At 39.4% G+C, this 27,658-nt stretch overlaps 1 protein-coding gene across 3 annotated transcripts in view; it reads right to left on the minus strand.

Annotated features, from left to right (window-relative positions):
• Positions 1 to 27,658, minus strand: part of XPOT (exportin for tRNA) — a 67,037-nt gene that overhangs the window by 16,227 nt on the left and 23,152 nt on the right. For all 3 annotated transcript variants that reach the window (XM_074942129.1, XM_074942128.1, XM_074942130.1), the window contains exons 3-18: positions 22,891 to 22,973; positions 19,856 to 19,912; positions 18,671 to 18,740; positions 16,664 to 16,882; positions 15,741 to 15,925; positions 15,142 to 15,310; positions 9,945 to 10,181; positions 9,580 to 9,618; positions 7,723 to 7,785; positions 5,539 to 5,663; positions 4,685 to 4,829; positions 4,404 to 4,523; positions 4,103 to 4,197; positions 2,758 to 2,827; positions 1,296 to 1,534; positions 404 to 689 (exon numbers count right to left, since the gene is read on the minus strand). In XM_074942129.1, coding sequence (XP_074798230.1) covers positions 404 to 689; positions 1,296 to 1,534; positions 2,758 to 2,827; positions 4,103 to 4,197; positions 4,404 to 4,523; positions 4,685 to 4,829; positions 5,539 to 5,663; positions 7,723 to 7,785; positions 9,580 to 9,618; positions 9,945 to 10,181; positions 15,142 to 15,310; positions 15,741 to 15,925; positions 16,664 to 16,882; positions 18,671 to 18,740; positions 19,856 to 19,912; positions 22,891 to 22,973 — 2,202 coding nt within the window. The remainder of the gene's footprint in view (positions 1 to 403; positions 690 to 1,295; positions 1,535 to 2,757; positions 2,828 to 4,102; positions 4,198 to 4,403; positions 4,524 to 4,684; positions 4,830 to 5,538; positions 5,664 to 7,722; positions 7,786 to 9,579; positions 9,619 to 9,944; positions 10,182 to 15,141; positions 15,311 to 15,740; positions 15,926 to 16,663; positions 16,883 to 18,670; positions 18,741 to 19,855; positions 19,913 to 22,890; positions 22,974 to 27,658) is intronic.

The following is a 27,658-nucleotide window of genomic DNA, read 5'->3' on the forward strand; positions in this document are numbered from 1 at the left end:
ATTTTTTCAAATTAAATTTAGCACCATGGCATTTTGCCTATTCAATACTAACTTCATCACGGAAAACAAGTATCATGTTTCTTGTTAATATAAAAAGTGTGTGTTTAAGCAGTGAAATACCAAATCCAAAAGCTGTGTTTTTTTTTTTTTTTTAGTTATTTCTGATGTTTAATTACAGTTAAAGAAGGAATACCCCTTTAGTTCTTGGGAATTTACCAAAAGATATGTTCTTTCCCTCCTTCTCAAGCAGGTATTTACTAATAAAAAGCATTTACAGCTATAAAATAAAGCTTGAAGTACAATTCTATGAAGTTCAGGTTCCTCCACATACAATGACCCTTTTTCTGAGGCCAGAAAGCAGGAGTTTAGAAGCCTCCTACCCCATAAACTGACAGACTCAGACCTTGAACTTAGCTGTAATTTGATTTATGAGAGGAATGAATTCTTGAAGATCTTTTGCTTCGCAATCTTTGAGCATGTGTTCTGAGGCAGAAGGGATAAATGGAAGAACTTCTTCCTCTAGGCAAATAATCATGCGGTGAAGGAACGTGCGGACACCACTTCTGATGACTTCCTTTTGTAATGGACAGCTGAGTGCTGGCAAAAATGTCTGTAAGCAGTCCAGGTATACTTCAGAGCAGCCACATTGCTTTACTGTCTGCTTGTTGCTGAAAGCTTTGCTGGTTCGGCTGTGCAAGCAAATGAACACACAAAGTTCTCTATTAACTCACACTTCAATGGAAATAAAAAGCAACAATGCAGATCTAGAACAAGACTTACTATAGATACTTAAGAACTCAAATGTACTGTTCAAACATTAAAATTTCCTAAAATGGGGAGCCAAACACTTAGGGCATCAAATTTTTTGATCACTTAACCAAATGTAATTTACTTCACACTAAAAAGCACAGCATATTGAGATTTAAGTTTGAGTGAATTGACCATTCACAAATGGTGCCAAAATGGACACTAGAATATTCTCTTTATTTTAACTGAAGTTCTTCATAAGATGTTTCAAGAGTCATTTAATGGTAGTGGTTTGGTTTATTAGAAATTCAGTGAAACTCAAGGATTTTGAAGACCTTAGATCCTCTATTGACACTCTTTCCTAAAAGGTACCTTCCCTGATTTTCTGGGCTGTTTGGAGAGAGTGCCAACCAAAAACAGGTTTTGGGGCAATAAATGCTTGCAGAGAAATTCAACCAAAGCAATGACAAGCCTGATTCCAAACACTTTTCTCTTAAAAAACAAAAACAAACAATGTATACCTGTCGAGTAAATTTTACTGTACCCACCTAGCAAAGCCAACAGCATGATTGAGGCAGTCAGCCAGTGCCATCTGTCTGTCCTCATCTTGTGCCATCATCAGTTTTTCTAGCAGCACTTTAAACTTCTCCATTAGTGGAGTTAACAGATTCCTCATTAGAACCTGTTTCCTTTCTGCAGAGTATTCACTATTAACTATCAGCACTCCAGCTGTCTCATAAATGAATAATTGATCATCACTGCTTAATAAAGCCTGGTAACCATTTTCCTAGAGCCAAAGAAAGATAGAGAATATATATATAAATCACCAATTACTGAAATTTTATTCTACTAAATCTTTATAAAATTCCAAAGAGAATAATTGAAGGACAAGGAGTAAAGAGAAATCTCTACAGAAAAAGTTTATTGTTTCACAAAAATGGAAAGTTAAGATATAATAGTTTTAGTTACAAATTTAAGTATAAATTAGAAAAAAGTACAGAAGTGTCTGAAATACAGGCTGTTGGGATTCCCTCCGAGACCTCTTCCACTTGGTTTATCCAGAACACCACATCCAGTGCTGGGAGAACACTTCATCCCGATCTCTGGGATCCAAAAACACTCAGCTGGACCCCAGATTGTGTCACTCAGGTTCCTTTATTTGGCATACAGCAAAGCTATGCTGAGTTGATCTGACTCAAGTGTAGGGGGTCGGTATAGGACATACCACACATCCAAAGTTACAAAGAAAACCTCTTCCTTCATATACATATCTAATATATATTACACATCACATTTCTGGACTGGCTTGGTTATTTTGCAGGAAACAACCCCTATGCAGCAAGCTTTGTCCATGCTCAACCTACTTGTATCTTCATCTCTACATTCTTAACTTACCTTGTCCATTGGTAGTAAAGGATTTCCTTGGTGTTCTCCCTCTTATCTTAGCTTGCTCAGGCATTCTGCCCTTTTAGCCTACTGACCTATTTACTTATTTTATTTAGCATAAACATTCCGTTTTCAGCCTAATAATCTGTTTACCTCCTTAAATCCATCCTCCAAGAAATGAGGCCTCCCTTTATGTGTTAATTTCTCATGTCAGTGCAGGCCTCAGCTACTCAGGGCCACTACAATCTTCCTCTCCAGTGCTTTTGACAGATCAGTGCACTTTAACAGAAGTATCAATAGGAGCTGCAATTGTTTGCGGACCTCGTGCCAGTTTCAAAGATTTTCAAAGGATCATCAACAGGTAGAAATCTCATTTACACAGGTATTTCTAAAGCCCATGCTTCCTAGGACCCTATTCAACAAGATACTTAAGCATGTGCCTAACTTTAATGAGATGAATAGTCTCACTGAAGTCCCAGGAATTCAATGGGACTACTCATAAGTACATTTCTAAATTTCTACACAAGTACTTACTGATTAGAGCCTTAGTACCTTAGGCACCCAGATGAATATAAATTCACACCCTTCATCTATGAGATGTTAGAGAAAATAAGAAGTACTTACAGGTGGAGAAAGTTCTAGCAGATCTTGTATTCTGTTCAGAACATCTTCAATAAAGGGATTCATCTGTTTACTGAAGTAAAACATTTAAGTAGTATTACATATTTCTAGAAACCACCACTTGCAAAATCTTAGCCCTACTGCAAGAGAGAATCTGCTCTAACTTGGAGAGACTAGGGTTTGGGTTGGACCAGAATGGTGAGCTGCTACCTCTCAGGTTCCTGTGTGGTCCTCCAGAACAACAGTTTTCATTTTAAAGAAGTCTCTGGTTTTAGGATTGTGAGGAAAACCTCAAAAACGTGAATGTAATGAATGCAGAGATGTCTGCATGAGTCTGCAGAGAGCCTGGAAAAATAGCTGACAAGTGGGAATGGCCCTGTTCATTTCAGAGCTTGTCTACACTTACAGGCTACAGCATCTGCGCCGCTGTAGCACTTACTGAAGACGCTATCTATGCAGACAGAAGAGCTTCTCCCGTTGGCACAGGTATTCCATCTCACCAAGAGGAGATAGCGATGTTGACAAGAGAAGCCCTCCTATTGACATAGAACTATCTACACCAAGGGTAAGTTTGATATGACTGCATTACTCAGAGATGTGGATTTTCCACACGCCTGAGCGACGCCATTATACCAATATAAGCATGTAGTGTAGACCGGGGTTAAGTTACATGTTTTCATTAACAGTTGAAAAAGGGTCAGGTTTCTATGTCTGATGTATTGTTCCAGAGTTTTTCCTGCATTTAGGTGCAATATTTGTGCGTGAGAAGTAGGACCAATATGATTTCCTGCTACTAATCATACCACAGATTGAAGAGTTTTAACTGTATTATTAAATAACCTCCATATAAAACAAGTTTTGCCTACTAGGTTAAAGAGAACAAATATATATTCAAAATTTGGTTAACTCTTGTGTAAGTTGTTTTCAGGTTGTCACACTGAGGAATGATACTCATACTGGAACTCCACTCATGATCTGCCCACAATTGCTGGCTGGTTCCACTAAGATGACGAGCAGCGAAAGTTGCTATTGACCGGTATATCACCATCATTAGACTTCAGCGTTAATACCAAACTGAGGTGAATTGGGAGAGTTCACACCTGTTTTTCCTCTTTCTACAAATTCAGACAACTCTGCTTCAGTCCACATTTTAAGATTCTCTGCAGTACTGGCTGAATTTTACAAAACCTAATGGGTCTTCCAGAAAAGTACTTTTCTGGTGTACCACTTAATTCCAGCTCATTTCAACATGTTGAATTTTGAATAAAAGAAACAGGTCACTGCTCTCTCATCACCTGAAATTCTTTTGTAAAAACTGGATACACCACTTGAAACAACGTTCACTTACTTAAGAGATTTGACAAATCTGGAAAAGAGGTAAGCTGTTCTGCTTCGTACTTTTGGACTAGTATGGCGAAGACCTCTGTGATCTAAGAATGCCATCTGCAATTAAAATAAAAATTTCAGTTTGTATTCATTGTACATAAGCAGAAAATTTAACAAACCAACAAAATTTCCATCTATCTTTTTCAGAAAATAGATAAGGAACAACAGACAAGTTTTCCAAACACAAAAAAACCTTCCTAATATTTACTTTATCTAGTTGGAGAAAATAAAGTAAGAAGTTTTGTATGAATGATCAAACTTACTAAAACATTTGGAATGTGCTGAGGTTCAACAGAGAAAAATTTTTCATATCTAACCACCGTTTCAAAGAATTCCAATGTCACTGATGTATGCTGATAGGCACTAACACCAGATGTCACCAGCTGTAGGGAAAAATGCATTAAGGAATTAGAATTAATCATTTATAGTGCATAACTACAGTTTAGTGAGGTACTGATAATCATGATGAGCCTTTCCTGTTAAAAGAAAAAACTGCTAGTAAAGAGTGAAACATTTAAGTAACTCTTACTGCTGAAATACTTACAGTTCGCATCATATCCTGCAAAGCGCTTGCTTTTGAAATATCACCAGAGAAGTGAGCACCATGAGAAACAGGGAGAGCCTCAGCCAACATATACAGGAGCCTTATTGCTACCTCTATTTCCATAAATCGTGTAGCCTGCCAATTCCTATAAAATGGACACGAGATTATGCTTCAACAAAGGTCACATTAGCCAACAGAGCTTCATGAAACACTTAAGCTACCAATTTTATTGCCAAATATATTTCCCAGTATTTTCCTGTGAAGTGCCTTGAACTGCATGGCATGGAGAGACTACAGATTTCATCATCATCAGTGCAGTTTTCATTAAAAACATAGGAGCCAACGATCAGTTAAAGTATAACTAGGCAAATAAAGACTATAAGAACACTGGCATCCTGAAATATTGGCCATTGGAGAGCATTATTTTTTACATACAACAGACATGCAGCATTTCTATTAGCTTTAAAAATATATAAGAAGAAGAATATCCACACAATGAAAAGCTAAGGAGAAACTATGCAGTTGCTAGATAATGGTGGTCCCTAAAGTGAGAGGATGGTGATAACCTTAAAATTAGAGAGAGAAGACACCTATTTTAGAGTCTAAGCCCTCATTTAATATTACAAACAGATCAAGAGGTTTTCTAGAAATCTGAGCCTAAAAGAATAATCAAGATTATTTTACTGCTGAAGACACAGCAAAATGATACTGACCACTAAATTAAATGTAAAGAATGGTTTACCTGAGAGTTTTGACAAGGCCTGCATGAGAAGTTTGTCATCCGTTATTGCATCAAACAATCTTTCCTGAAAGTGCAATCTTTCTTAAAGCCAACTAGAAGAAATATAACTTACTGCAGTGTAGTGTTAAAAACTCTGCGGACTGAAGCCAATAGTAACTCTGGTGACACCTGAGCTAATCTGTCCAACAATAGTTTCAGCTGTTTCCTGTATTCCACGAACATTGCTTCATCTTCACCCTGCAACAAATAGATTCTTCATGTAATCCACATTTACATATTTAAGACAGGTTTCAGAGTAGCAGCCGTGTTAGTCTGTATCCGCAAAAAGAAAAGGAGTACTTGTGGCACCTTAGAGACTAACAAATTTATTTGAGCATAAGCTTTCGTGAGCTACAGCTCACTTCTTTGGATGCATTCACCACTGAATGCATCCGATGAAGTGAGCTGTAGCTCACGAAAGCTTATGCTCAAATAAATTTGTTAGTCTCTAAGGTGCCACAAGTACTCCTTTTCTTTTTATATTTAAGACATCTGAAGATTACATCTTTAGAAAACTAAGTTGTGATTAGTCATGATACAAAATAGATTATGAAAAGTTAATTGGGTAGATACGTACCAGTCATCTTATTTGCTTGTGTCTTAATGTCATGCCCTTTCTTATTTTCCGTATTACAGTGACATCTAGAGGCCCCAACTAAGAACAGGGCACCACTGAGTATCCAAAGTATTCACTATTCACATGAGTATCCAAAGTACCTTCCATAAAAACTTCAGAAAACAAAAAGGTGTGGAAAGGAGGGGGAATGGAAAGCAACCAATTAACTCAGGAGAATGCTTTTTTAAATTGCTGCCTTATCTTAGAGGTACAAGTCTGCATTTGTGTACAACACCCTAGGCTTAACAAGGGTGGAGCCAGGGCTATGGTTAAACCCAATTAACGCATGGAAGGCAGATATATTAGCCCCAGGATAAGCAGGTCCCTTTTCCCTTGGTAGCTGACCAGGGGTTACTTTAGGTTAATTAGGACACCTGGGGCCAATCAAGAGCCAGGCAGGAGATAGGAGCTGAGGGAGAAAGGCCAGCTACTGGAGAGCTGAGCAGTGCAGACGCTGACAAGCATTAGGAGAGAAGCCACGCAGGTACAGAGGCGAAGGACAGGAGAATCCCTGCCCAACAGGGCGGACGGCCCTTCCAGACCCCGGAGGTCTGAGGGATGAGACCCTGCCAGAGGGGAGAGACTGAACCGGATGTCTGGTCTGTTGCCACTACTCCCGCAGAGGCTACCAGAGACTGAGAGGCTCCCTTCCCCCCTCCCTGGTCAGGGAGGGACCCTGCTCTGACAGGGTGTGGACAGTAAACCCAGGGGTGTGGGGAAAATTCTGAGGGAAAAGAGGAATACCCTAGCCTGCCACTAAATGGAACCGAGGCGGAGAGGAAGCTTTGTCACAATATATTAAAAAAGTGTTTCTAATTTCTACGGTGGGGTCGCACTCAGAGGCTTGCTATGTGAAAGGGGGCACCACTACAAAAGTTTGAGAACCACTGGATTAAATTTATTGTCTAATTCTGCAGATTAGCTAGTTGGTCAAGAAACTAGTAACGTAATGAGATGCATTGAAAGAGCAGCTGCTAGTTAGCAGGTATTTAAATATCTGAAAAAAAATCCTTGTGTGGGTTTGAGATCCTGTTACACTATCATTTGGTTTCTTGCTACAAGTCTGAGTCTGACCCAAATGCAGTTCACTTAAAGTTATTCAAGTTAATACCAAACAATTTGAGAGATCTTTGACCTGTACCAAACCAGTATGCCTGTCTAAAAATTAGACACTTTGTTTTCTTTGTTCTGCACTTGGAAATTCTGTGTTAATTTGAACCACTGATGTGGATACTCCAGTCATCTAATGTATGGTGTCACAAGGAACAGTATGCATGAGAATGTCAGTTTATGAGCTCAGTTCAATGCACTAATTTAAACTCATACTTCAGTTCAGACAGATTATTCCAAAAATTCCTGTAAGTCATTGTCACCCAAACACCAATTTTTAAGAGTATTCCCCCCTTTTGATACATATACTGCTCTGATGGATGTTAACAGAAGATACGCTTGCATGGAGATAATAGGTTTCAAATCTTAGTTTTTTAAATTTAAGATAAATACACTGATTGATATTCACAAAATTTAAACAAAGTTATCTACATGAATCTTAGGATTCCTCACTTAAGCCAAACAGCCTGTAATTTAAAATTGAGATTTTATATTTACAAAAATCAAGTTTACCTAAATATGACATCTTACCTCATGTTCAAAATTATATTCTTCATCATAGGTCAACTTCTTCATAACAGCCAACATAATTGCCTATAGTGAAGAAAAGTTGATAAAATTAGTGTACTCCAGTACTCCAACAAAGCAATTGATAACTACATAAAACCTAGCACTATACTTTGTAGTAAAGCAATCTGGGAAATACTTTAAAATGTAGTAGCTGAAGTTTATAGAATTAAAAATTAATCCACCCTTGAGGTAGAATGTTCAAAGAGACTTAATGGAAGTGATGTTCCACAGGGTTTTTGTGAATCAGATAAGTGACCAAATCTTCAGCTATAATCCAGATTTTAAAAGCCTGATTTAGTATAATTGACAGTGCTCAGTTTCTAGCAGTATTATCCAACTCACTAGTTCCCACATATAACCGATATGGTTCAACCCCAAAATTTAAATTCCCACCACATATAGCTCCATCATATCTTACATATAAATGTTGTGGGGTAGAGGGCGGGGAGAGAAGAGTATTTTTAAACAAGAACCTCCCCTAGGATTTTCAGGGTTTAATGATTTTTGTTTTGTTTTTTTTCATTTCCATTTTTAGAACTTGTTATTCTGAGGTATTCAAAGTTTTTTTTTTAAAACGTATTGGAAGTACTGGGCTCTAATTTCTTTCTGTGAACGAAAAGCTATTCTAAAAAATTACAAGGGAAATGACATGAACATCAAGGTTCTTGTTATGCCTATTAGAAAACAATCAAAACCGCCCAGAAGCCTATAGGGGAAACGGGTAAAATAAACTGTCACTGGAAATCCAAGAGGGGAAGGGTGAAGTTGTGCATTATTTTGTGAGAAAGAGGAGTGGATTTGATAGAATTAAGCAGCTTCTACAGTCAGATAGGGAATCTGATTATATGGTTTTACATGAAGCGGACTAGCTTATCTTGTTTTTCTGTTCGTTTCAGCAGTAACCTGCCTTGATCTAATGAAACAGAACTGGAACTACACAAGGACAAAACTGATAGGCCTGTTAGCACACAGTGTCCAAAGTGAAAAGCTAACACTTCAGGAATATATTTCTAAAGTGAACATACTATGTGTTGTGTTTTATTTCATAAGCCCCTCCTTCCAAACTCTTAATTCCAAACCTCCCCACCCCCACTTTTCTCTGAGTTGGGATAATTAAAACAATGTAAAGAGAATAATCTAAAGTTCAGTTTGGAAAACTTCTCAACTTGCCTATAGATACAAAATGATATCACTATATTATAGAGCAGGGGTTCTCAAACTGGGGGGTCAGGACCCCCCAGGGGGTTGCAAGGTTATTACGGGGGGGAGGGAGTCGCAAGCTGTCAACCTCCACCCCAAATCCCGCTTGCCTCCAGTATCTATAATGGTGTTAAATAAACTAAAAAGTGTGTTTAATTTATTAGGGGCGGGGTCACACTCAGAGGCTTGCTATGTGAAAGGGGTTCCCAGTAAAAAAGTTTGAGACCCACTGGTATAGAGCACACAATTTGGATACAAAAATTCCCAGAATTATGAAAAAATGGATTCAAGTTACTAGAGCTGATTGGGAGGAAGAAAGTTGGAAAATCTGGGCTAAAACAATGTCCATCTTTATATGAACAATTCAAAATAGATTGTAAATTTAACAATTTTTGATTTTTAATATATTTGGTTAAATGAGGGCAACTCATACTGCCCCTAATGATAAGTCACGACAACTTTACTGATGCATGTTTTGAGACTAATGTATAGAATAGGTAGTCTTAATAAAAAGGGAAATGTTTGTATTTCTGAAGAGTTTTAGGGATCACATTTGCCAAAAATAATGATACTTATCAAATTAGAGCTCTGCTAAGAAGGAACTTCAACTAGTCTTACCTCTACATTAGCTTTTTGCTGCTCCGAAAGCACAGAGAGCTGTAATGAGACATTTCAAATGTTATCTCTCATCAAAAGTGATTTTGCACTTTCTAATAGTTAAAGGAATAACTATGTGTTTCTTTACAACACTGCTACTGCTTGCAAGCATATTTTTAGGAGAACACAAAACTTCATCCAATCTCATTTCTCCAAAATTCTACAAACAACTGTACATAAGCAGTATGTTCAGAAACCAATAAACCAGAGCTACTATGTGTTAAACACCAAGCTACAAAGTATTTTTATAACAAGTAAACTCCTGCAAAGTAAATGTTCTTAAGTTAGGGAGAAAATAAGTTGCCATATATATTTTTTTAAATTACCTGTTTCAAGATGTGAAGGTAATCATAACAAAACCCAATAATATTAGATGAGATATCATCATCTTCATGAATTAGCAGCTGCAACATTAGGGCCACTTTCGCTTCAATAGCTTGCAGGGTGTCTTGAGCACTTTTCATATCTCCACTCTTTACCAGTTTAGTCCAGCTAGTTATCAATGCTTGCCCCATTCCATTGACCAGCTTAGAAAATCTGGCTAGAAAATCCACATCATCTTCCTGTAGGAAGAATAGGGATCTGATTAGAAATAGTAGCAAAGACTCAAAGCTCCAACTCCCCAAAGCAGTATAGATTCATGGGCAGTGCTATGCATTGTCTCCTATAGGTACATAGTGCCACGTAAGGAAGTAGCATATGTGTATCCTAAATTGGCACAGTGGTTGCCTGGTTTGTTCTTTCCGTGATGGAATGGGGAGACAAAGATTAAAGCAATGCAAAAAAATATATTCACAACAACTGAGCATCACATTATTATAACTAATTCCCTCTCCCGGGTTAGTCTCCCTGTTCCTTCTACCTCAAAATGAAAAGTGATCTTACTTATACATTCACTCCCCTGAAATCTGTATAATTTTAAGTACACAAGCCCAAGTGATTTCTATGGGAAAAGTTCATACCCAAAAGTAATAAATAGCTGGCAGACATTTTTAAAAAACACACTGTGATGAACTCTTCTCTTCTGAAGATAAACAAAGCAGACATGTTTCTGTATTTGCAGAATCAACCCACTTCAAGTAAAAGTGCTAGAAGACCTCTCAGAAAGGAAATGTGTTTATTGTCACTCTTCATTACAGATATGAAGTGTTTTACATATGTATAAAGCCATTCATTCTAAAGCACATTATAAATTACACACTGGATCAGGGTAAAGTAGTAGAGATCCTCTTTAGAGCAACTGAGGGAAGGTTTGCATACTGGAATCTCCCCAATCATCCTTGCAGCAGCCTGGAGGCTCTTGCAGCAGTTCCCAAACTGTGGATTGTGACCCCAAATGGGGTCACAGGTCCAACGAGCCAGAATCAGCTGGCAATATGCCATCTTCCCCCAAATATGTCCAGACGCACTCCATGAACACCATACCAGAAGGCTGCCATTTGGTCTACAAAATGGCAGCCTCTGCACAGAGTGACCTCGCACATACAGTGCATGTAAGGCCATGCTGTGCAGAGGCCACCAGTTTGTAAAAATCACAGCCTCCTGACATAGCGTTTGTGGAATAGGTCTGGATACGCTGGATTTGCAGATACTATTTTGCCATTTGCACCAGCTGGCTGTGCAAGCATCCAGCTGAAAGACTTTAATCCAGAAGATCCTTATCTGTGGACAGCAGCCTTATTAACAGAGTATCCTCTGTGCTTGAGTTGGTAGGTATCTGTGCTAGCCTTTTCTGAGATGGGAATCTGCAGCGGCTTGCAAACTCCTTAATGCAGGGCCCATATCTTCTTTTATGCCACTTTGAGTATCCTGCTGGTACTTAATAAAGAATCATTGTAAGTCACTTGTTACTGTGCTGCCCTACTGTCACCACACAGGACCTTCCTAAATCCTGGTCTCGTTTGCTTAACAGTGAATTCCTCTGATTTGTGATAAGAGGTACAATGGACCCATTTTTACACAGAGTATCTGCTTCAACCTCCAGCAGTAAGTCTAGTGATGCAGTTACGATCAAAAAACCCAAGAGTGCAAGACACATGCTTGCAAATATGACAAGGCTTTCTTTGAGTATGGCTTCACCAGTGTTTGTCAAGAATGAAGAAAGGCCAAAATGGCTGTTATGTCACACAGTGTTAACTACTGAAAGCAAGAAGCCTAACTAACTTAAATGACACTTGGAAATCCTTCACAAGGAACACACAGGAAAATCAAAAGTCATTTTCCAGCGCTGAAAAGAAGAACTTTTGCATCAACAAGTACCATTCAAGAAAGCCATGTTAGTCTCTGGCCATGCTCAAAAAGGCATAATTTGAGGTTAGTTACCACATTGCATAGGCCAAGAAGCTTCACACAATAGGAGAGACTTGGATTTGACAGCTGCAATCGATATGGTGAAAATGCGTGGAGAAAGTGAGGCAAACAAGCAAAGCCAGATCACTCTCCAACAGCTCAATGAAGCAAAGGATTGAGATGAAAGCAGCAGATCAGGGAAAACATCTGAAAAAAGTTTTTGCTCTTCCCGTTGATGTGAGCACAGAGGGTCATGATGCACATTTCTTGGCTTTTCTGAAATGCACATGAGAGGATGCAACTCTCGAAGACTTTCTGTTCTGGGCCTCCATCTTCCCAGACACGAGATGGTGCACTGAATGCTTGATGTGTTACATGCAAGACAAAAATATCCCATGTGATTGCATGATGGGCTTTTGCACAGACGGAGCTCCATCTATGGCAGGCCACAAAGCAGGTCTGAGTGCACAGATAAAGAAAGTTGCTCTGTCTACTGTGTGGACTCACTGCATGATTCACAGAGAACAAAAGGCATCTAAACCTTTGAGTCCAGAGCTAAGTGAAGTTTTGCAGCAGGTCTCATCTATTGTAAACTACATCAAGTGTTTGCCTCTTCACACATGCCTTTTTGGAAAACTATGTGAAGACATGGGGTCTGATCATGATGTGATGTTCCACACTGAAGCTCACTGGCTCTCGAGAGGAAAAGTACTGAGACGATTTTTTCAACTGAGACAAGCTGCATACCTATGCAATGGACAACAAAGAATGAATTCACTGAATTTTCTATGTGACCAAAGCAAGATGTGCCTTCTTGTCTATTTCACAGAAACATTTGAGAAACTGAACGAATTGAATACAGGTCTGCAAGGAAAGCTCACATCCTTTACCTTAGCGATCAAAGAAAAGGATTCATGAAAACAATTGTTTTTCGGAAGAATAATCTTTTGAAGGCAAACGATGAATCCTTTCCACAGCTTTGCAAGTTCTTGGCTGACAACAAAATTATTCAGCCTCCCACACTGGTGATGGTTGAGCTGAGCATCTCATCAGATGGAAGAACAGCCTACATCCAAATTACCTGGATTACTTGGTCACTAGGTTGCTGTCTGGGGGTCACAGAAAACAGTAAGTCTCAAAATGGGGTTATGGAGATAAAAAGTTTGAGAACCCCTGTTCTAGAGTCTAGCATATGAGGAACAGAAAGCAGGAATGCTCCTTCTGCCTTCAAGCAGCCAGGGAGGAATAGTGGAGAGGCTTCCAGTTTATCAGACACTTACAAACTGGAGACTCAATGACAGCAACCTGAGCAGGAATTGCAGCATCTTCTCCTTTCTCTATAGCTGGGTGAGGGAGGTTGGGTTCTCATCTAAGCATTGCTCTGACGAAAGGGAGCCCATCTTTTGCTAGTAAGTTTATTTCTCTGACTATTAAGTGTCTGGTAACATTTTCAAACCCTACGTGAGAGGAAATAGGCACACCTGACACAATAAATTAGAAGAGTACAGAATTGGGGTGGGGGGGGGTGAGGAGGAGGAGAAAAAAATAAATAAGGCGAGGCAGGGTGAACAATGTTAGAGTCAGAGCTCAAAGCTAGAAGGGATCACTGTATCATCCAGTCTGACTTCGCTGTACATAACAGGACAGCAACACCACCATGCACCCACACATTAAACCCTGCAACTGAAATGAGACTAAAGTATTACAGCCCACAAGAGACTAGACTTATGTGCCACAGGTAGAGAACAGGAGGAATCAAGGTGCACCAGTGCTCGAGGCCCCTGCAATGGCAGGGAAGTGATTGAGGTATACTCACATAATTCCAGCAAGTGACCTATACCCACATGCTGCAGAAAAAGGCAAACACCCCCTATAGTCAATTCCTAATCCCCACAAGATCAGTTAAGACCCTGAGCATGTGAGCAAGAACCAGCCAGCCAAGCACCTGAGAGAATGCTTGGTGCCTGTAAGCATGTCGGCAGGTATGGGTCTCCCTCACTGTCAGTCTCTGAGGGAGGCCACGCCCCTTTGCTGACATGCTCCTGAAACAACAATCTAAGTAAAGGGGAGAAGTCATCCATCTCTAGCTCCAACCCTTAGGCAAGGTAGAGCCACAAATAGTTCAGAGGCCTAGGCCCTCAGGCAGGGTGGGGCACCAAACAAAGAGCCTAAGGTGCCGGCAGGGGTTGAGCGCCAGGAAATAGTCTACGGTCCTAGCTTGTCGGACGTAAACTAGGCCAGGCCTCTTGGCTTGAGATGGGGAAGCTGCCAGCCCAAAGATGGGGTGGCAGAGGGTAGGGGGACACGGGCCCACCCGACTCTGCCACATCCCATCCCAGGGCCCTAACAGTGGTCTGCCACTGGGTCAGAGGGGATCCGCCCGCAACAGGCTGACCTAGAGTCAGCCAGCAGCCTAGCCACATAGACGGCTGCCCCTGGGCCACTTCCTCCCATCAGGGTGTATCTGAAGCCCAGGTCGTCCTCCATCTCCCTGGGGTATACTGCTTAGCTGAGCTGCAGGGCCTGCCTTTTGCGCTTCCTGTTCCTGTACCACCCTTCCGGTTCCAGCATAGTGGCCGAGATCTTCCTGGTTCCGCCTACCAGGGGGCATCTGGCTCTCCCACCTCAGAGCACTGGCTTACACCCCACAATCTCCCATCTCTAACCATGGCCATACTTGATGCTTCAGAGGAAGATGGTAAAAAACCCTCCTGGAATACACTGAGGCAAAAATATCCCTTCTGGACCCCTGCCAGTGGCCGGCTGAAACCCCAAGGCATGAGCTTTAGGAACATAAGACAAACCAGAAGTGAGCCCCAGGGCTGTTGAGCCCTGTCCCTTACCATCACAAACAACCCCAACATAAAACTGTACTCAAATTTGTCCAGATCTCCTAAAAATTGTTTGCCCCCACAACTCCTATTGGGAAGCTGATCCAGAACCTCACCCCCTCTGATGGTTAGAAGCCTTCTAATTTCCAGCCTGAATTTGTTTATGGCCAGTTGATATTAATTTGTTTTTGTCCTTACCTTAAATAGCTCTTCACCCTCCTTTGTACTTACCCTCTAATGCATTTAGAGCAATCAGCCATATCCCTCTCAGCCTTCTTTTTGTTAGACTAAAGAAGCCAAGCTTTTCTAGAGTCCCCTCGGAAGATAGGCCCTCTATTCCCCTGATCATCAAATCTTATTTATGTAGCTGTGTGACTTATCTCCAAAATACCAATTTACTAACCTGATCAATACTGAAGAGACCAGCAGACTGTAACACTTGACACAAAGATTCTACCAGTTTTGTTTTATCAATTGGGTCCATTCCCTTATTTACAATTTCAAACAAACAGTCACATGCTTCCTCCCGAAGAACTTCTACAGACATGTGACCTAGCAGCATATTTATAAACCTAGAAAGGAGAAAACAAGTTAATATATAGACACACTACATCACCACATGCGTAAGCGAAGTCATATAATTTGTATGTTTTCCTACTTACAATGTGGTTTCACTTTAAATTAATTTAAAAGCCTATATAGTGCATGTGGTTTGTAGATCTAGACAATAACATGTGTCATTTATAAACGTAGTAGTCAGACCCATCTAACACTATGGCTTACATTGCTTTGTGAAATCTCTCTCCACTGCCGAGAAATCAACAAGTATTAAAAAGTTACTTAGAACAGGAAGTTTGGGTGGCACAATTTTTTTTTTTTGTATTTCTAGAACAGATTTTTGATATAGGTTGTTGTAAGAATCATATTACCATGCCGCTGACAGGATTGCATACAAAAATACTATCAGAAAGACAAAGATTTCTAATGAAAAAGAATCCTTACCTTTCATTGGCTATCAGACTCAAATCTATCCAGGAGACATAAGCTCCAACTACTTCAAGGCACTGGCATGTCAACTCTGCATTAGTATATTGATAATTTTGTAAGATTTGGTACCACGACTCCACCAGGCTTGGAATGCACTGTTCTCTCATGGTGTCTTTTAATAAAGTATTTCTACGAGCCTCCTATAAATACAGCAAGAGCACATGTTCATCTTTTTATAGATTAGTCGCTTTTGCACATTCACTATCAAATGTAAACACTTGGAACAGTTCATGTGCTTGAAAGATGCAAATATTCATAATCCACATTTATGTTTTCCTTATTTTGTTTCCTACTGCTTATTAACTTTAAAAGCTTACTCAAAAGTTGGTAGCCCCAAAACTGCACCTACTTTTCCCGTCTGCTGACAAAACCAATACATACAGTAATTCAAAACAATTTCCAGTCAGCAATTTCCTTTTCTGAAAAGACACTTATAAATGCCAAAAAGGGAAGCAGAAAGACTTCCAAGCCCTATTTTTAAAAAAACATATGAAGAATTATAAGTGATGCCTCATCAGAAACTGGAACATTTTAAAAATTAATCAATTTTAAAAACATCAAGTGGACAAGAGTCCATTAGACTTCCCACACTACTTCTCATGCACAAACAAAATGCTGCTGTTACAGGGTCACAAACATTACAGAGTTTGTTTAAATTCAAACACTAATTGTTTTGATTGAAATTTAAGAACTCATGAAAAACGGTTTTTATAAAGTTTTATACACACAGCTGTTGAATGTAAACTACCCTGTAATTCTTTTAAGGCAGAATCCTCCTGGTGAAGAACAGAATCCCTTTTGTTGCAAATAAGATGAACAGTCCTTAAGCCCCAAACAATATTAATATGATGCAACATAAAAAACATGACATAACTTGCCTCTGATGTATGAACTACATCCCGGTCAACCAGCTCAGCATCAACAGCCATAAGGATTCTGAGGTACAGATCTACTCCTTGAGGGTTAAGGTCTACTACTGACAGAATATCAAAAAAAAACTTGGGCCATTTTGTGAGATATTCAGTGACAAACAGCAATGCAAAGACTTGTGCTGCTTTGTTGCGAATAAAAGTCTTCTCTGGTTGGGGATTCAGCATCTGGGAGAAATAGAATATTTTCTTTATATTTCTTTTACACATTAGAAGAGAATAACTGACTGATTTGGTTGTCCCCCTGTACTTAATCAACGCAAACACCATCTCCCATTTCACAGTCATGCAGATTATGTGAAATACAACAAGTGTGCAAAAAAAAAAAAAAAAAAAAAAAACAAACAAACACCTTTCCCCCCCCAATAATTTTATATTTTAAACATTATTAATGCTTTTGAAAAAGATTCAGTTTAAAGACCATTTAGGTGACAATATTCTTCCTATATGATATGGATAAAGGTGCTCTGTGCAGTTGAAAAAAGGAAATCATGTAATTTGACAGCAAATACTATCTTGGCTATCTTGATGGTTTGGAAAAAAAGAGCTTTACAAATACAAAAACCACTTGGTTCTCAACTTGTGCTTTGTTACCCCAATTGGCTGCTGTTTTTGCAGGTGATGAGAAGCTGTTCCCAATTCTCCTTTATTCAGAGAACGAACTGGGCAGGTACCAAATTCCACCATCCTTCTGTTACTATACATTTTTCTCCTCATCTCCCTTCACAAGCTCCTTAGCATGTAGCAGCCTTCTGCAAAGGGAAACTAACTAGGTACACTGACCCATATTAGCAGACTTCAAGCAAGCTACTAGCATGCTACTGGATGTCACTTGCTATAACTAATTTTAGAGAGCGCAAGAGGTGAGCGAAATGAACACTAACTAATAAATGTGTATCAACTGCTGTAAGGTGGAAGTATGCCCCTGTGCCTGGTCTACAATGGAGAAGGTGAAATCAGAAAGGTGGAATATCTTTTCAAAAGAGGGAAGACAAGTGATCCTGCCATTTACCCCACAAGACTAACTTCAATCTCTAATAAAATAATAAGACTCTAATACACGATGAAACAACTGCACCTTCTTTCAGAAGTTTAGTGAAGAGCAGCAAAAGTGGAGAGATTGAATTAAGAGTTAAAATATTTAGAGTTTGGCTGAGTGTTGACTAAGATGGGTTCTATGTAAGCATTTATATCATGCCTATCACTGTGGTACTGGATAACAGTTTACAAAAGGTTACGTGTATCAAGAAGGGAGAGAAATAATTTAGTGCAGAAACAAAGGGAGATAATTGGGAGTGCAGTTAAGGGAATATTCAAAAAGTCTTCTTCGCAATGATCTATTTGATCATGGCAGAGTATCCCTAGGAAAATTCTGGAAATTGTATTGCTTGACATTTAAAGCTACACTGGACAAACTACTACTCAATATACCAGAGACGTATCGTGCATTGTCAAACAGATGGACTAAGTAATCTTTTTTGTCTCTATATGACTTTTTCCCACCCTCCCAGTAGCCAGAAATTAGGGCTGATGGACAGGAGTCTCCAAAAGAGGAAAAAAGATGCTCCCAACTTTAGGCAATGAGAGAAGAGTGGAAGTTGAGTTATATCCCTAAAAAAGAAATCTGTAATGCTCCAAAAGAATTGGCATAACTGGTTTCTTAACTGAGGTGTAGGATAGGAATAAAAGCAGAGATAAGAATTTAAACATTATTTTAAGCACATTTAATTACAAACTTGTTTTCAACACAAGAGTTTTAAAAAAATATAAAACCTGAAGAATTATAATGTCAATCATATGTCTGAATACATTTTTCTATCAGGTAGCTTATCTTTTTATGGGGTACATAGGAAGCAAGCTTTACACCTAGTTTCAAACCTTTAATCTGGTACCAGTTAGTAACCCTGAATAAGCCTGCTGAACATTATTAATTGTTGTAAAAGAAAAAACATTTACCTGAGCTTGTAGCCACGTTACAAGTGTTTCCCTGATTAGCTGCTGTTGGACTTCAGTAAGTTCAGAATATCTGAAACAAATCATTCTGATCAAAATGATCCTATATCTTGTTAGTTTGCTTACTTCTGGTTCCAAAGATTAAAAAGGCAAAAGCTAAATTACTTAGACATCTGTATTGCCTTCATACGCAGACTGTTCTGTGCAATCTACATAAAATCTTACCACAGAAGGAATTCTCTTAACTGTTTGCATATTAGAGTTCTAAATCAAAGTTTAAAATACTTTCTAGTAACCTATTTAATGAAAGCCATTCTGCACCATATGGGAATAATTTTACTTGTGTGTGTCAGATTGCCATAGCTTTTCTACTACACAATTATACTTCCTCCCAGTCTTCTAATATCACCTTTAAGACGTATAAGAAAAAAAGGGAATTTGTCTATGCTGACTGGGATTACTATTTTTAATTAAGATTCAAATGAAAATTAAATTGCATTAGACATTAAAAATTAATTCATTGTCTTAATTGTGGTTATTCCTTAACTGTGAGCAGTTATTACAATATTGTATTTACATCAAAGCCATTAGTTATCCCATTTGACATTAATACTGAAGGACTGAAGGGTAGTTTCAACTACCACTATCATTGCTCTCTGTTGCTAAATTCAGTTTTGTCCTGATTAACTTACCGTAAGATACGGAATTAAAGATATATAAAAATAAAACACACACAAATAAAAGTATCATAATTTGAAGCAAAACACCTTCATAAATAAATGTATTTCCCCACTATTTAAGAATAAATTTACATTTAAAAAAGTAACAACATAAGCCAAACCTACAGTATCTCCAACAAAAACTATCACTTCAAAGACCAAAAAACAGTAGTAAATACAACACATACAGGTATAGAAGAAGTTAATTTAAGTAAGTTTAATGGGAAAAGTAGAATTTATATGGCCAAGGGCAGACTTCTCAATGCAATTAATATACATTGTCGTAAAAAGCCAAAATAACTAACTGAAAAATGGCTAAAAGTTTGAATAACCAAGTTTCCACTGTCTACTTTTTTTAAGTAAAAATATTTTGAATATTACTGATAAAGCTTTTAATTTCTTTCCACAGATTGAGTGGGAAAACAATTGTTCTATACACTATTACCATAAGAAGAAAAGGGTTTCTCACTTGAATTTAATTTGATGTTCTATAACTTGAAAGCAGAAGAACTTGATGTGATCATCACTGGAATTAGAAGAGAAAATGCACAATCAACACAATGGAAATATTGCAGCCCATTTCTCCAGGAAGAATACGCTCCTGGAACTGTGCAATCAGTTATCGATTCTTGTGATGAAGAACTGCTCTACTATAGAGAAAAAAATCAGTTCTATCTGCTGCAAAAATTTCAGAGTACTTAACCAGTCATGAAAATGAGCACAGTCATTACAAATACACATTATCAAACATACAACCAGTTTTGATTTTTTTTTTCCTTTTTAACAACTCATTTGTTATATTGCCTCGTTTATTCAATTGTTATATTTTAACTATAGCACACAGTCAAGGGGTGCTTTACTTACAGAATTTCATGCAGAGTTAAAAGCTTTTTTGTTTTATATTATGCTGCAAAAGGTAAGAGTCTAATTCCAGCTCCTTGCAGCAAAAAAATTTTAAACCCATCATGATGACATCCACTTGAGTCTTCAACTGAGTCACTATTGAACGTAATGGTCGGGATGGTATACAAATAGCAACCACTAGCCTGGCTTCAGCTTTCAATTGTACTTCACCTACTGCTTAATTTCACTTATTACAAAGTGATTGAGAGGTGGAAACCAACTCAACTATTTTTATAAACAAGTTCTGAAAAGTTTGGAGTACCATCACTGTAAGTGAACCATTAAAGGAAAGCTGTAGCTGGCCGTTAAAACTGGAGAGGGGTTGTAATGACAGTCAAGACAACTTTAAAACAAATTATGACAGTCTGAAGACTCCAATATGTTCCACAGTAACAGAAATAATTTGAAGCTAAAAATCATCACTGAACGTGGGACGATATATTTATCTCATGCCAATATAACCTATTTTTCTTGACAAAAAAATTGAAGACACCAACAGCACATAGTTTAGTTTTAACTTTTTTTTTAAATAAAAATCACATTTTTAATCCCAGTAAGGCATTTCAGGGTATAGTACGAAGCTGTTCCATCTTGGGCAATAAAAGGCTCTACTCCTCTCATGATACACTATGTACTAGAGGCAGAGCAAACACTCCATTCCCTCTCATGGTTTATTCTTGAGTTACTGAATTTCACGTAATTTACAGTGTAACAAATATTCTCCCAAATGGCAAATACCAGGAGAAAGATTTTAGCATGACATTAAAAGTTCAAAACTTGTGTACATACAAGAAATTAAAAACTGATAGATTAGAACTCAAACAAGCCAGGTCATCAACAGGTCTATTTCCAAACATGTTTTTTCACTCGAGGAGGAGAGGAATGGGAGTGCTGCAGAAGCAGAATACCAAAAAAAATTTAATATTCCTAAAGTGTTTTGCCCCTTATAATTGCGGACGTTAACTCTTCAACATTTTATGCAGTAGGATAAAAGTTACGTTTAGAAGCAAATTAATCGCAAAATCATACTTTAAAGTAATGTTAGGGTTCTAAATGAATTAATTTTTTGTAGAGCATTTTGAAGTTGAAGAAGAACTGGCAATTACAAAAAGCAAGCAAATTTAAAGATGTGATTAATATCCAAAATAGCCAATCCAAGGACATTTAATACAACTTAAAACAATTTTTTCTTTTCTAGTTTCAACATCCAAACTCTGATGAAATGCCTAGCAAGCTAATGATACTTCAGCCACAGAACCTGGCAGTAACCAGCCTAGAGTGACAAGTTAAATGCCATTTAATGCAGCTTTTCAAAGTTACCTTATCTATCCCACAAAGTTGTCATTCACAAAGGATTTTTAGGAGCGTAACATATACCACAGGATTTGCTGCATCTTGCCCTCAGTCTAGCAGAGTTCAGTGGTATAAGAAAGTCAACTGCACAAAGCATGTTCAGTAATCCCACTGAGCAAGATCTGGCAGTCAGTTTGTGTCTAGACATCAAACAAAAAACACCCAATTTAATGTTTTAAATTAACATGTTAAATGTCCCTCAACCTGGTTAATTGTGGTATATAATTAAGTGTTCTGACCATATTTGTCTTTACAGGTACCCTCTGAAGGATCTTGTTTTGGCCATCTGTTGCTGAAAAATGTCAGTCTATATTTGGCAAATTTAGTCTCAAAATGCCAATTTTTCAGAGTTTGTTTTTAACAACCATTGCATGCTCTTCTAAGCCTCAGATCACTGGACGTTACTAGAAGTGGCATACAGAAGTAGTAAGCCACCATAAGCTATTTCATCGTAACGAGACATTTATTAAGCCCTAACCTCAGTTCTGCGGATACATTAATTCATTAATTTAAAATCTAAAACAGAGGTGTTTAGTTAAAATATATATACATATCTGCTGCTGCATACTAAGGGTGCAGTAACAATTTCATGAGAAACAGTGTGGCCTATTCTCAGCACACAAGTGGGTTTAAAATAAGGTATTGTTGGCGCCCACTCACCACTGGCTTGCTGTAGCCTTCAGTAAGCCTTGGAATTTTTCAAAGTAAAACTCCAGCAACCTAAGGAGTGGAAATTTTGTTTCTCCAAGTACATAATGAAACATTGCTAATGCTTCAAAGCATTGTTTAGCTGAATTTGGCAAAAATGTGTGTATGAAGATTTAATTTCCCTATGAAAATTGCCATTTTGATATATAAAATGGCATTTTCCCCATTAAAAAAAAAAAAATGCAGCCCTGATTATAGAAGAGCACTGAGACTACTCATTTTTTGTGTGTTTTTAAAACAGCTACGTCAAACTGCCAAATAATTTGGACCAACTTTAATAACAAGTCTGCTTCTAGGTGGAAATCTTACACTATGTGTAGCTTCAGCATGGAGCCAGTTATAGGAGAGTTATAAATCGATGACAGAAAGGGTCAGTTACAAAAACACTAAAAAAGTAGTTATGTGCACACATTAAAACAGATTTATTATAAGTCAAACCCATTTATACAATCTGATTAGCAACAAAAAAAAGCCATAAAGAAGCACAGTGTTCAGAATACTTTTGAGAATAACTATAAATCCATAAAAATAGTTTATTACCTGTATATCCTTTGGGCTAATGCTTCTGCACAGACCTGCCAAGAATCTTGGGAGATCTTCAGCTGTTCAAAATAGGCCAATGCCTGCAATCATCCCAAAACATTTTATTTAGAATTGCCAAGGACCAGGTAAAGCATGTGTAATTCCAAACAAGTTCATGATCAAAAGGTAAGGGAGGTGTCATTTGATTCATAAAAGCTCCAGAATTATAAATTCCCTGGTGTTACCCTGTAGTGTTGGGCAGGGGGACTTGCTGCCCACTCCCCCAGCTCCAAGTTCTCTGCTTGATAGAAATTTTGATAATACTGTGTCATCAGAAATGGCTGAAGTTGAGTATCATTTGAAAGCCCCTTCTCCCATAAACACAAACATGTACCAAACATGACAAACACAGAACAACTATGTAGATATATAATCAAGAAAATGTTTTTAAAAAAATCAACATTACTATTTTACATTTTTATTTGTAGTTTAACAGTGTCACATCAAACATGCAGCCCTCGCAAAATTAAACTGTGGCCCTCAACTGACTCTTATCAGTTAATGTTCAGAACATAACTGATTGTTTTATTGTTATAGATGATTATAAATGGAAGGAATGCTTCAAGATGATCTGACATCAGCAAAAAAACTGTTTACTGGTACTGATCATCAGCTTTATTATGCCCCAAAAAGTTGTAACAAGGCTGGTTAAGATGCCAGCATCCAGCCAGAAATTACGGGAATCCATCTGCAAATGGTATGCACATAGTTACATAATATAATTATAATCCCAAAGTATTTTATTAAAGCTCCTTGTTTTTACTTTGGTTTTGACCATTTTTAGGCATCAATGGGAGACTAGTAATACTGACTAGTAGCTGAATCTTTGGAGAATGCCACTGCAGAGGACTTAAACACAACACTCTGTGGCACCTTATATGCTATAAGAAATGCACCCATAACCTGAATTTGGCAAGGTTGGAGAGGAAGTGTATTGGGCATCAGGAAAAGTTCAAGATGCCAGGACAAGTGCCAGCTGTAACCAAGATTTGCCTTATTCTAGGTCCCAATGCATGCATTTCGAGAAGAACACCTACTTCTGCAGTAAGCCAAAAGCATCCATGAAACACAGTTTGAATACATGAGACAGGTGAAAAACTGTATGAAGCAGAAAGAACGAGGAGTACTTGTGGCACCTTAGAGACTAACATGCCTCCGATGAAGTGGGGTTTAGCTCACAAAAACTTATACTTAAATAAATTTGTTAGTCTCTAAGGTGCCACAAGTACTCCTTGTTCTTTTTGCTGATACAGACTAACACGGCTACCACTCTGAAACCTGTAGGAAGCAGTTATCTCTTAGCAAGAATGTTGCATGGAAAGTAAAGGGGAACACTGACTCAAAAGATGCCCTCACATGACACTATATCACATTCAGTGATACACTGAGAACATATGTAAAATGTTGCATCGAAAGGTAAAAATAACAGAAACAAATACTGAATTTACTACTGCAAACTATGCAACTCATCTGGAGTTCATAAATTGCCTCACAGAGGCTCTAATGCAGAGGTGGGCAAACTATGGCCCGCAGGCCCCTCCGGCCCGGCCCCTGAGCTCCTGGCTCAGGAGGCTAGCCCCCAGGCCCTCCACTACTGTTCCCCCTCCCCTGCAGCCTCAGCTCACTGAGCTACTGGTGCAATGCTCTGGGCAGCCAGGCAGCACAGCTGCAGAGCCACGGCCTGACCCAGTGCTCTGTGCTGCGCAGTGGTCTTGCTGGCTCCAGTCAGGCGGCACGGCTGCAGCGCCGCCAGCCACCGGTGCTCCAGGCAGCGCAGTAAGGGGGCAGGGAGCAGAGGGGGTTGGATAGAGGGCATGGGAGTTCAGGGTGGTGGTCAGGGGTGTGGCTAGGGGGCAGGGCGGTCAGAGGGTGGGAAACAGGAGGGTTGAATGGGGGCAGGGGTTCTGGGGGGGCAGTCAGGAAGGAGAGGGGGGTTCAATGGGGTGGCAGGGGACAGTTAGGGGATGGGGGGGTTGGATGGGGCAGGGAGAGAAGCTGGAGGGGGCAGATAGGGGGCAGGCCCTCCATACAATTCTGGAAACCCAATGTGGCCCTCAAACCAAAAAGTTTGCCCGCCCCTGCTCTCATGGGTGGGAAGGTGGTGGTGATGGCCAATGCAGAGGCTTAGTACACAGAAATATGTGCTCTGAACAGGATTAAAGGGGAACAAATGCTTAGCAGAAAGCCTCTTAAAGCACTTATTGAAGATCACTCTGGGATATGGACCAGTTTTTAGCAATCTTATCTGTGGAAATGAATCACAGTGAATATCTTTAAAAGCAGCAAAAGCCATAGTGCTATCACAAGAGCGGAAGAAAGAGCTGTCAAAGGTAACATGAAAACTGTTTATGGCTGCTAAATTTTTACCAAAAAGAATTTTGTCCCGTAGTATGTGGGAGTTTCAGGGATTCATGGCTGACGTCAAACCTGAAAAAATAATAGTGTGACCTGTATTATTTTTTTAAGTGGTTCATTGGTGGTTGTAGTGACTGCACCAAGTGTGACAGTGAGCAGGTACAGCAGAAGGCTGCCATTTTATCGCAATGCCTCATGTACAAGTGCTTGAGTGAAAGGCAGGTTTCCAACACATACACAACAACTGTGCAGCATGTGTGTAATCCACCACTACAATTGGCTGTTGATTTAACAATTCATTCCAAAACCAGTAAAAAATTGTGCAGCTTCTGCGCAGCATTGGCTCCTCCACTGACGACAAAGTACTCCACCGGGAGACTGCAATTGCAAATGAGGCTCTTGGACACATGTAACGGAATGAAGGGTTGTACATTCTGCCAGATCTTGTCAAAGGTAGGTTTATATTTTGTGCTGCCAATAACTTAGACTTCCTTGAAGATCCAGCAAATAGCAAAGGTACCTTTCATGCTACTATTATGGTCTGCTATCAGGAGCATATTAGTGGGGACTAGTCCCCCTTAAGCATTGTCAGGACCAGCAAAAGAACTGTTCCTTTAAGGAGGTTCCTGACCTCATGACTCACTCGCTTATCAAGGTCCAAAAATTCTGAAGCCAAGAAGTCCAGTTTTCAATGAAGTACCTTGACCTCACTTGGTTATTGTGCAAAAGTGGGATGCACTACTGAGGTGAAAAATCAGAGTATAGCTTTAGCTGAAGAGATGGAAGACATACCCTCAAATGATCCCAACACCCAGGACAGAAAACCATTTCAGGAGAAAGGTACATTCCAAGACAGCCACCCTTTAACTTGCCACTACACAGGATGTCAGAGTGCACAACCCATGTATGCTCCTCCTGTCAATCATACTTGCTAGCCCCACTGATCCCTCAATTCAGTTAACATTCCTTACTGTAGCCAGACAGCCAGCCCTCCCCCCCCCCCCCCAAACCAGCATTGTTGGGAACACAAGGGAGCCAAAACAACAGGGCACTTAACATAAATTCCAGCACAGCCTTTGAAGCTGTGAGAAGCACAGGTGTGCTGCTACAATCTGCCTCTGGGAACATATACAACCATTAGGCTCACAGCAGACAGAGAAGCTGTGACAGACATGGCTCTTAGCCCCTACTAAATAGCGTGATGCACACACCCCAACATCCTAGGTGGGAAAATATTTACCCTAATAAAAGGAATGTCCAGTAGTCGAAACTTATTGTTTCTCTCCCTTGCAAGTGTAAACTACTCTTGCGAGAGCTGGCGTCGCCCAGACCGACCTGCCCCAATTTGGCATAAGAAAGGAGAAAGAGAATAAAGGAGTACAGAGGTATAAGTATGGGACCTACAGCACCATGATTTTTGAGTGCTTTTCACTATCTATCTGCTGGTCAGATAAGTGACAGCCTCCCAAGGCTTCTGCAGCTAAGAGGGTCCCTAAGCCTTGTCCCTTATTCGTCTTTCCGCGGAACTGAGTGACCGATCCTGGCTTGGCACCGCTGGAATCGAGAGATACAAGGAGGGTAAGAAGCACCCACACCTGATCTCCTACCTTTAGTGTACACATATTGTGAAATAGAGCTCTATACTTTGTTTTCTTTCTTTGAGATTGTGGCTTCAGTTTTGTAACTTGTCTGTGTGTGTAACATCTCTACATTTAAATAAGTAGGCACTAGCAATTTTGTAACCACATGATTAGAATCTAGTTTAATAAATTTTGGTAACCATTTGTGCATAAGCCTGACTTGTTTCTCTGGTTTACTGTAAAGCAGCCAACACAATTAAAGAACCTCAGCCGTTTTGGCTATAAAGCCTGGCCATTAGGTGAGAGTACTAAAAGCCTAGCGTTGAGTTGTGCCGCCTCCACGGGGCAAACTCTTGGGGCGCCTGTCAGTCAATCCTGACTGCCCACTGCGAAGGAGCTCTGAGCTCTAGCAGTTAAAGTCACAGGTGTTTAGGACCTTGGGGCATCCGTCAGCCTAGCCTGGGCTGCCCACCGCGAAGGGACAGTGCGTCCTAGCGGTTAAAGTCACAGATGGTATAAAACGGGCATAGCTGGCACCTCACCAAACATCCTTGGCCACATGAACAAATACATCTGCAAAACTGAATCAAAATGTGTTGAGACACTAGACTGGAGCCTTTACAGGCCTGTTCAACAGCTAATAGTGTCCCGTAATGATCTCTGAAGGGTGGATTCTATGTCCTAGCAAACTGTACACATTCTTTGCAGAGATATGTGCAACTGGCTCTTTCATTGATGGCACTATTATCCTTGAGATCTGGGAGATTTTGTACAGCAACAATACTGTGAAC

Source organism: Natator depressus, chromosome 1 (genome assembly GCF_965152275.1).
Source record: "Natator depressus isolate rNatDep1 chromosome 1, rNatDep2.hap1, whole genome shotgun sequence".
NCBI classification, from domain to species: Eukaryota; Metazoa; Chordata; order Testudines; family Cheloniidae; genus Natator; species Natator depressus.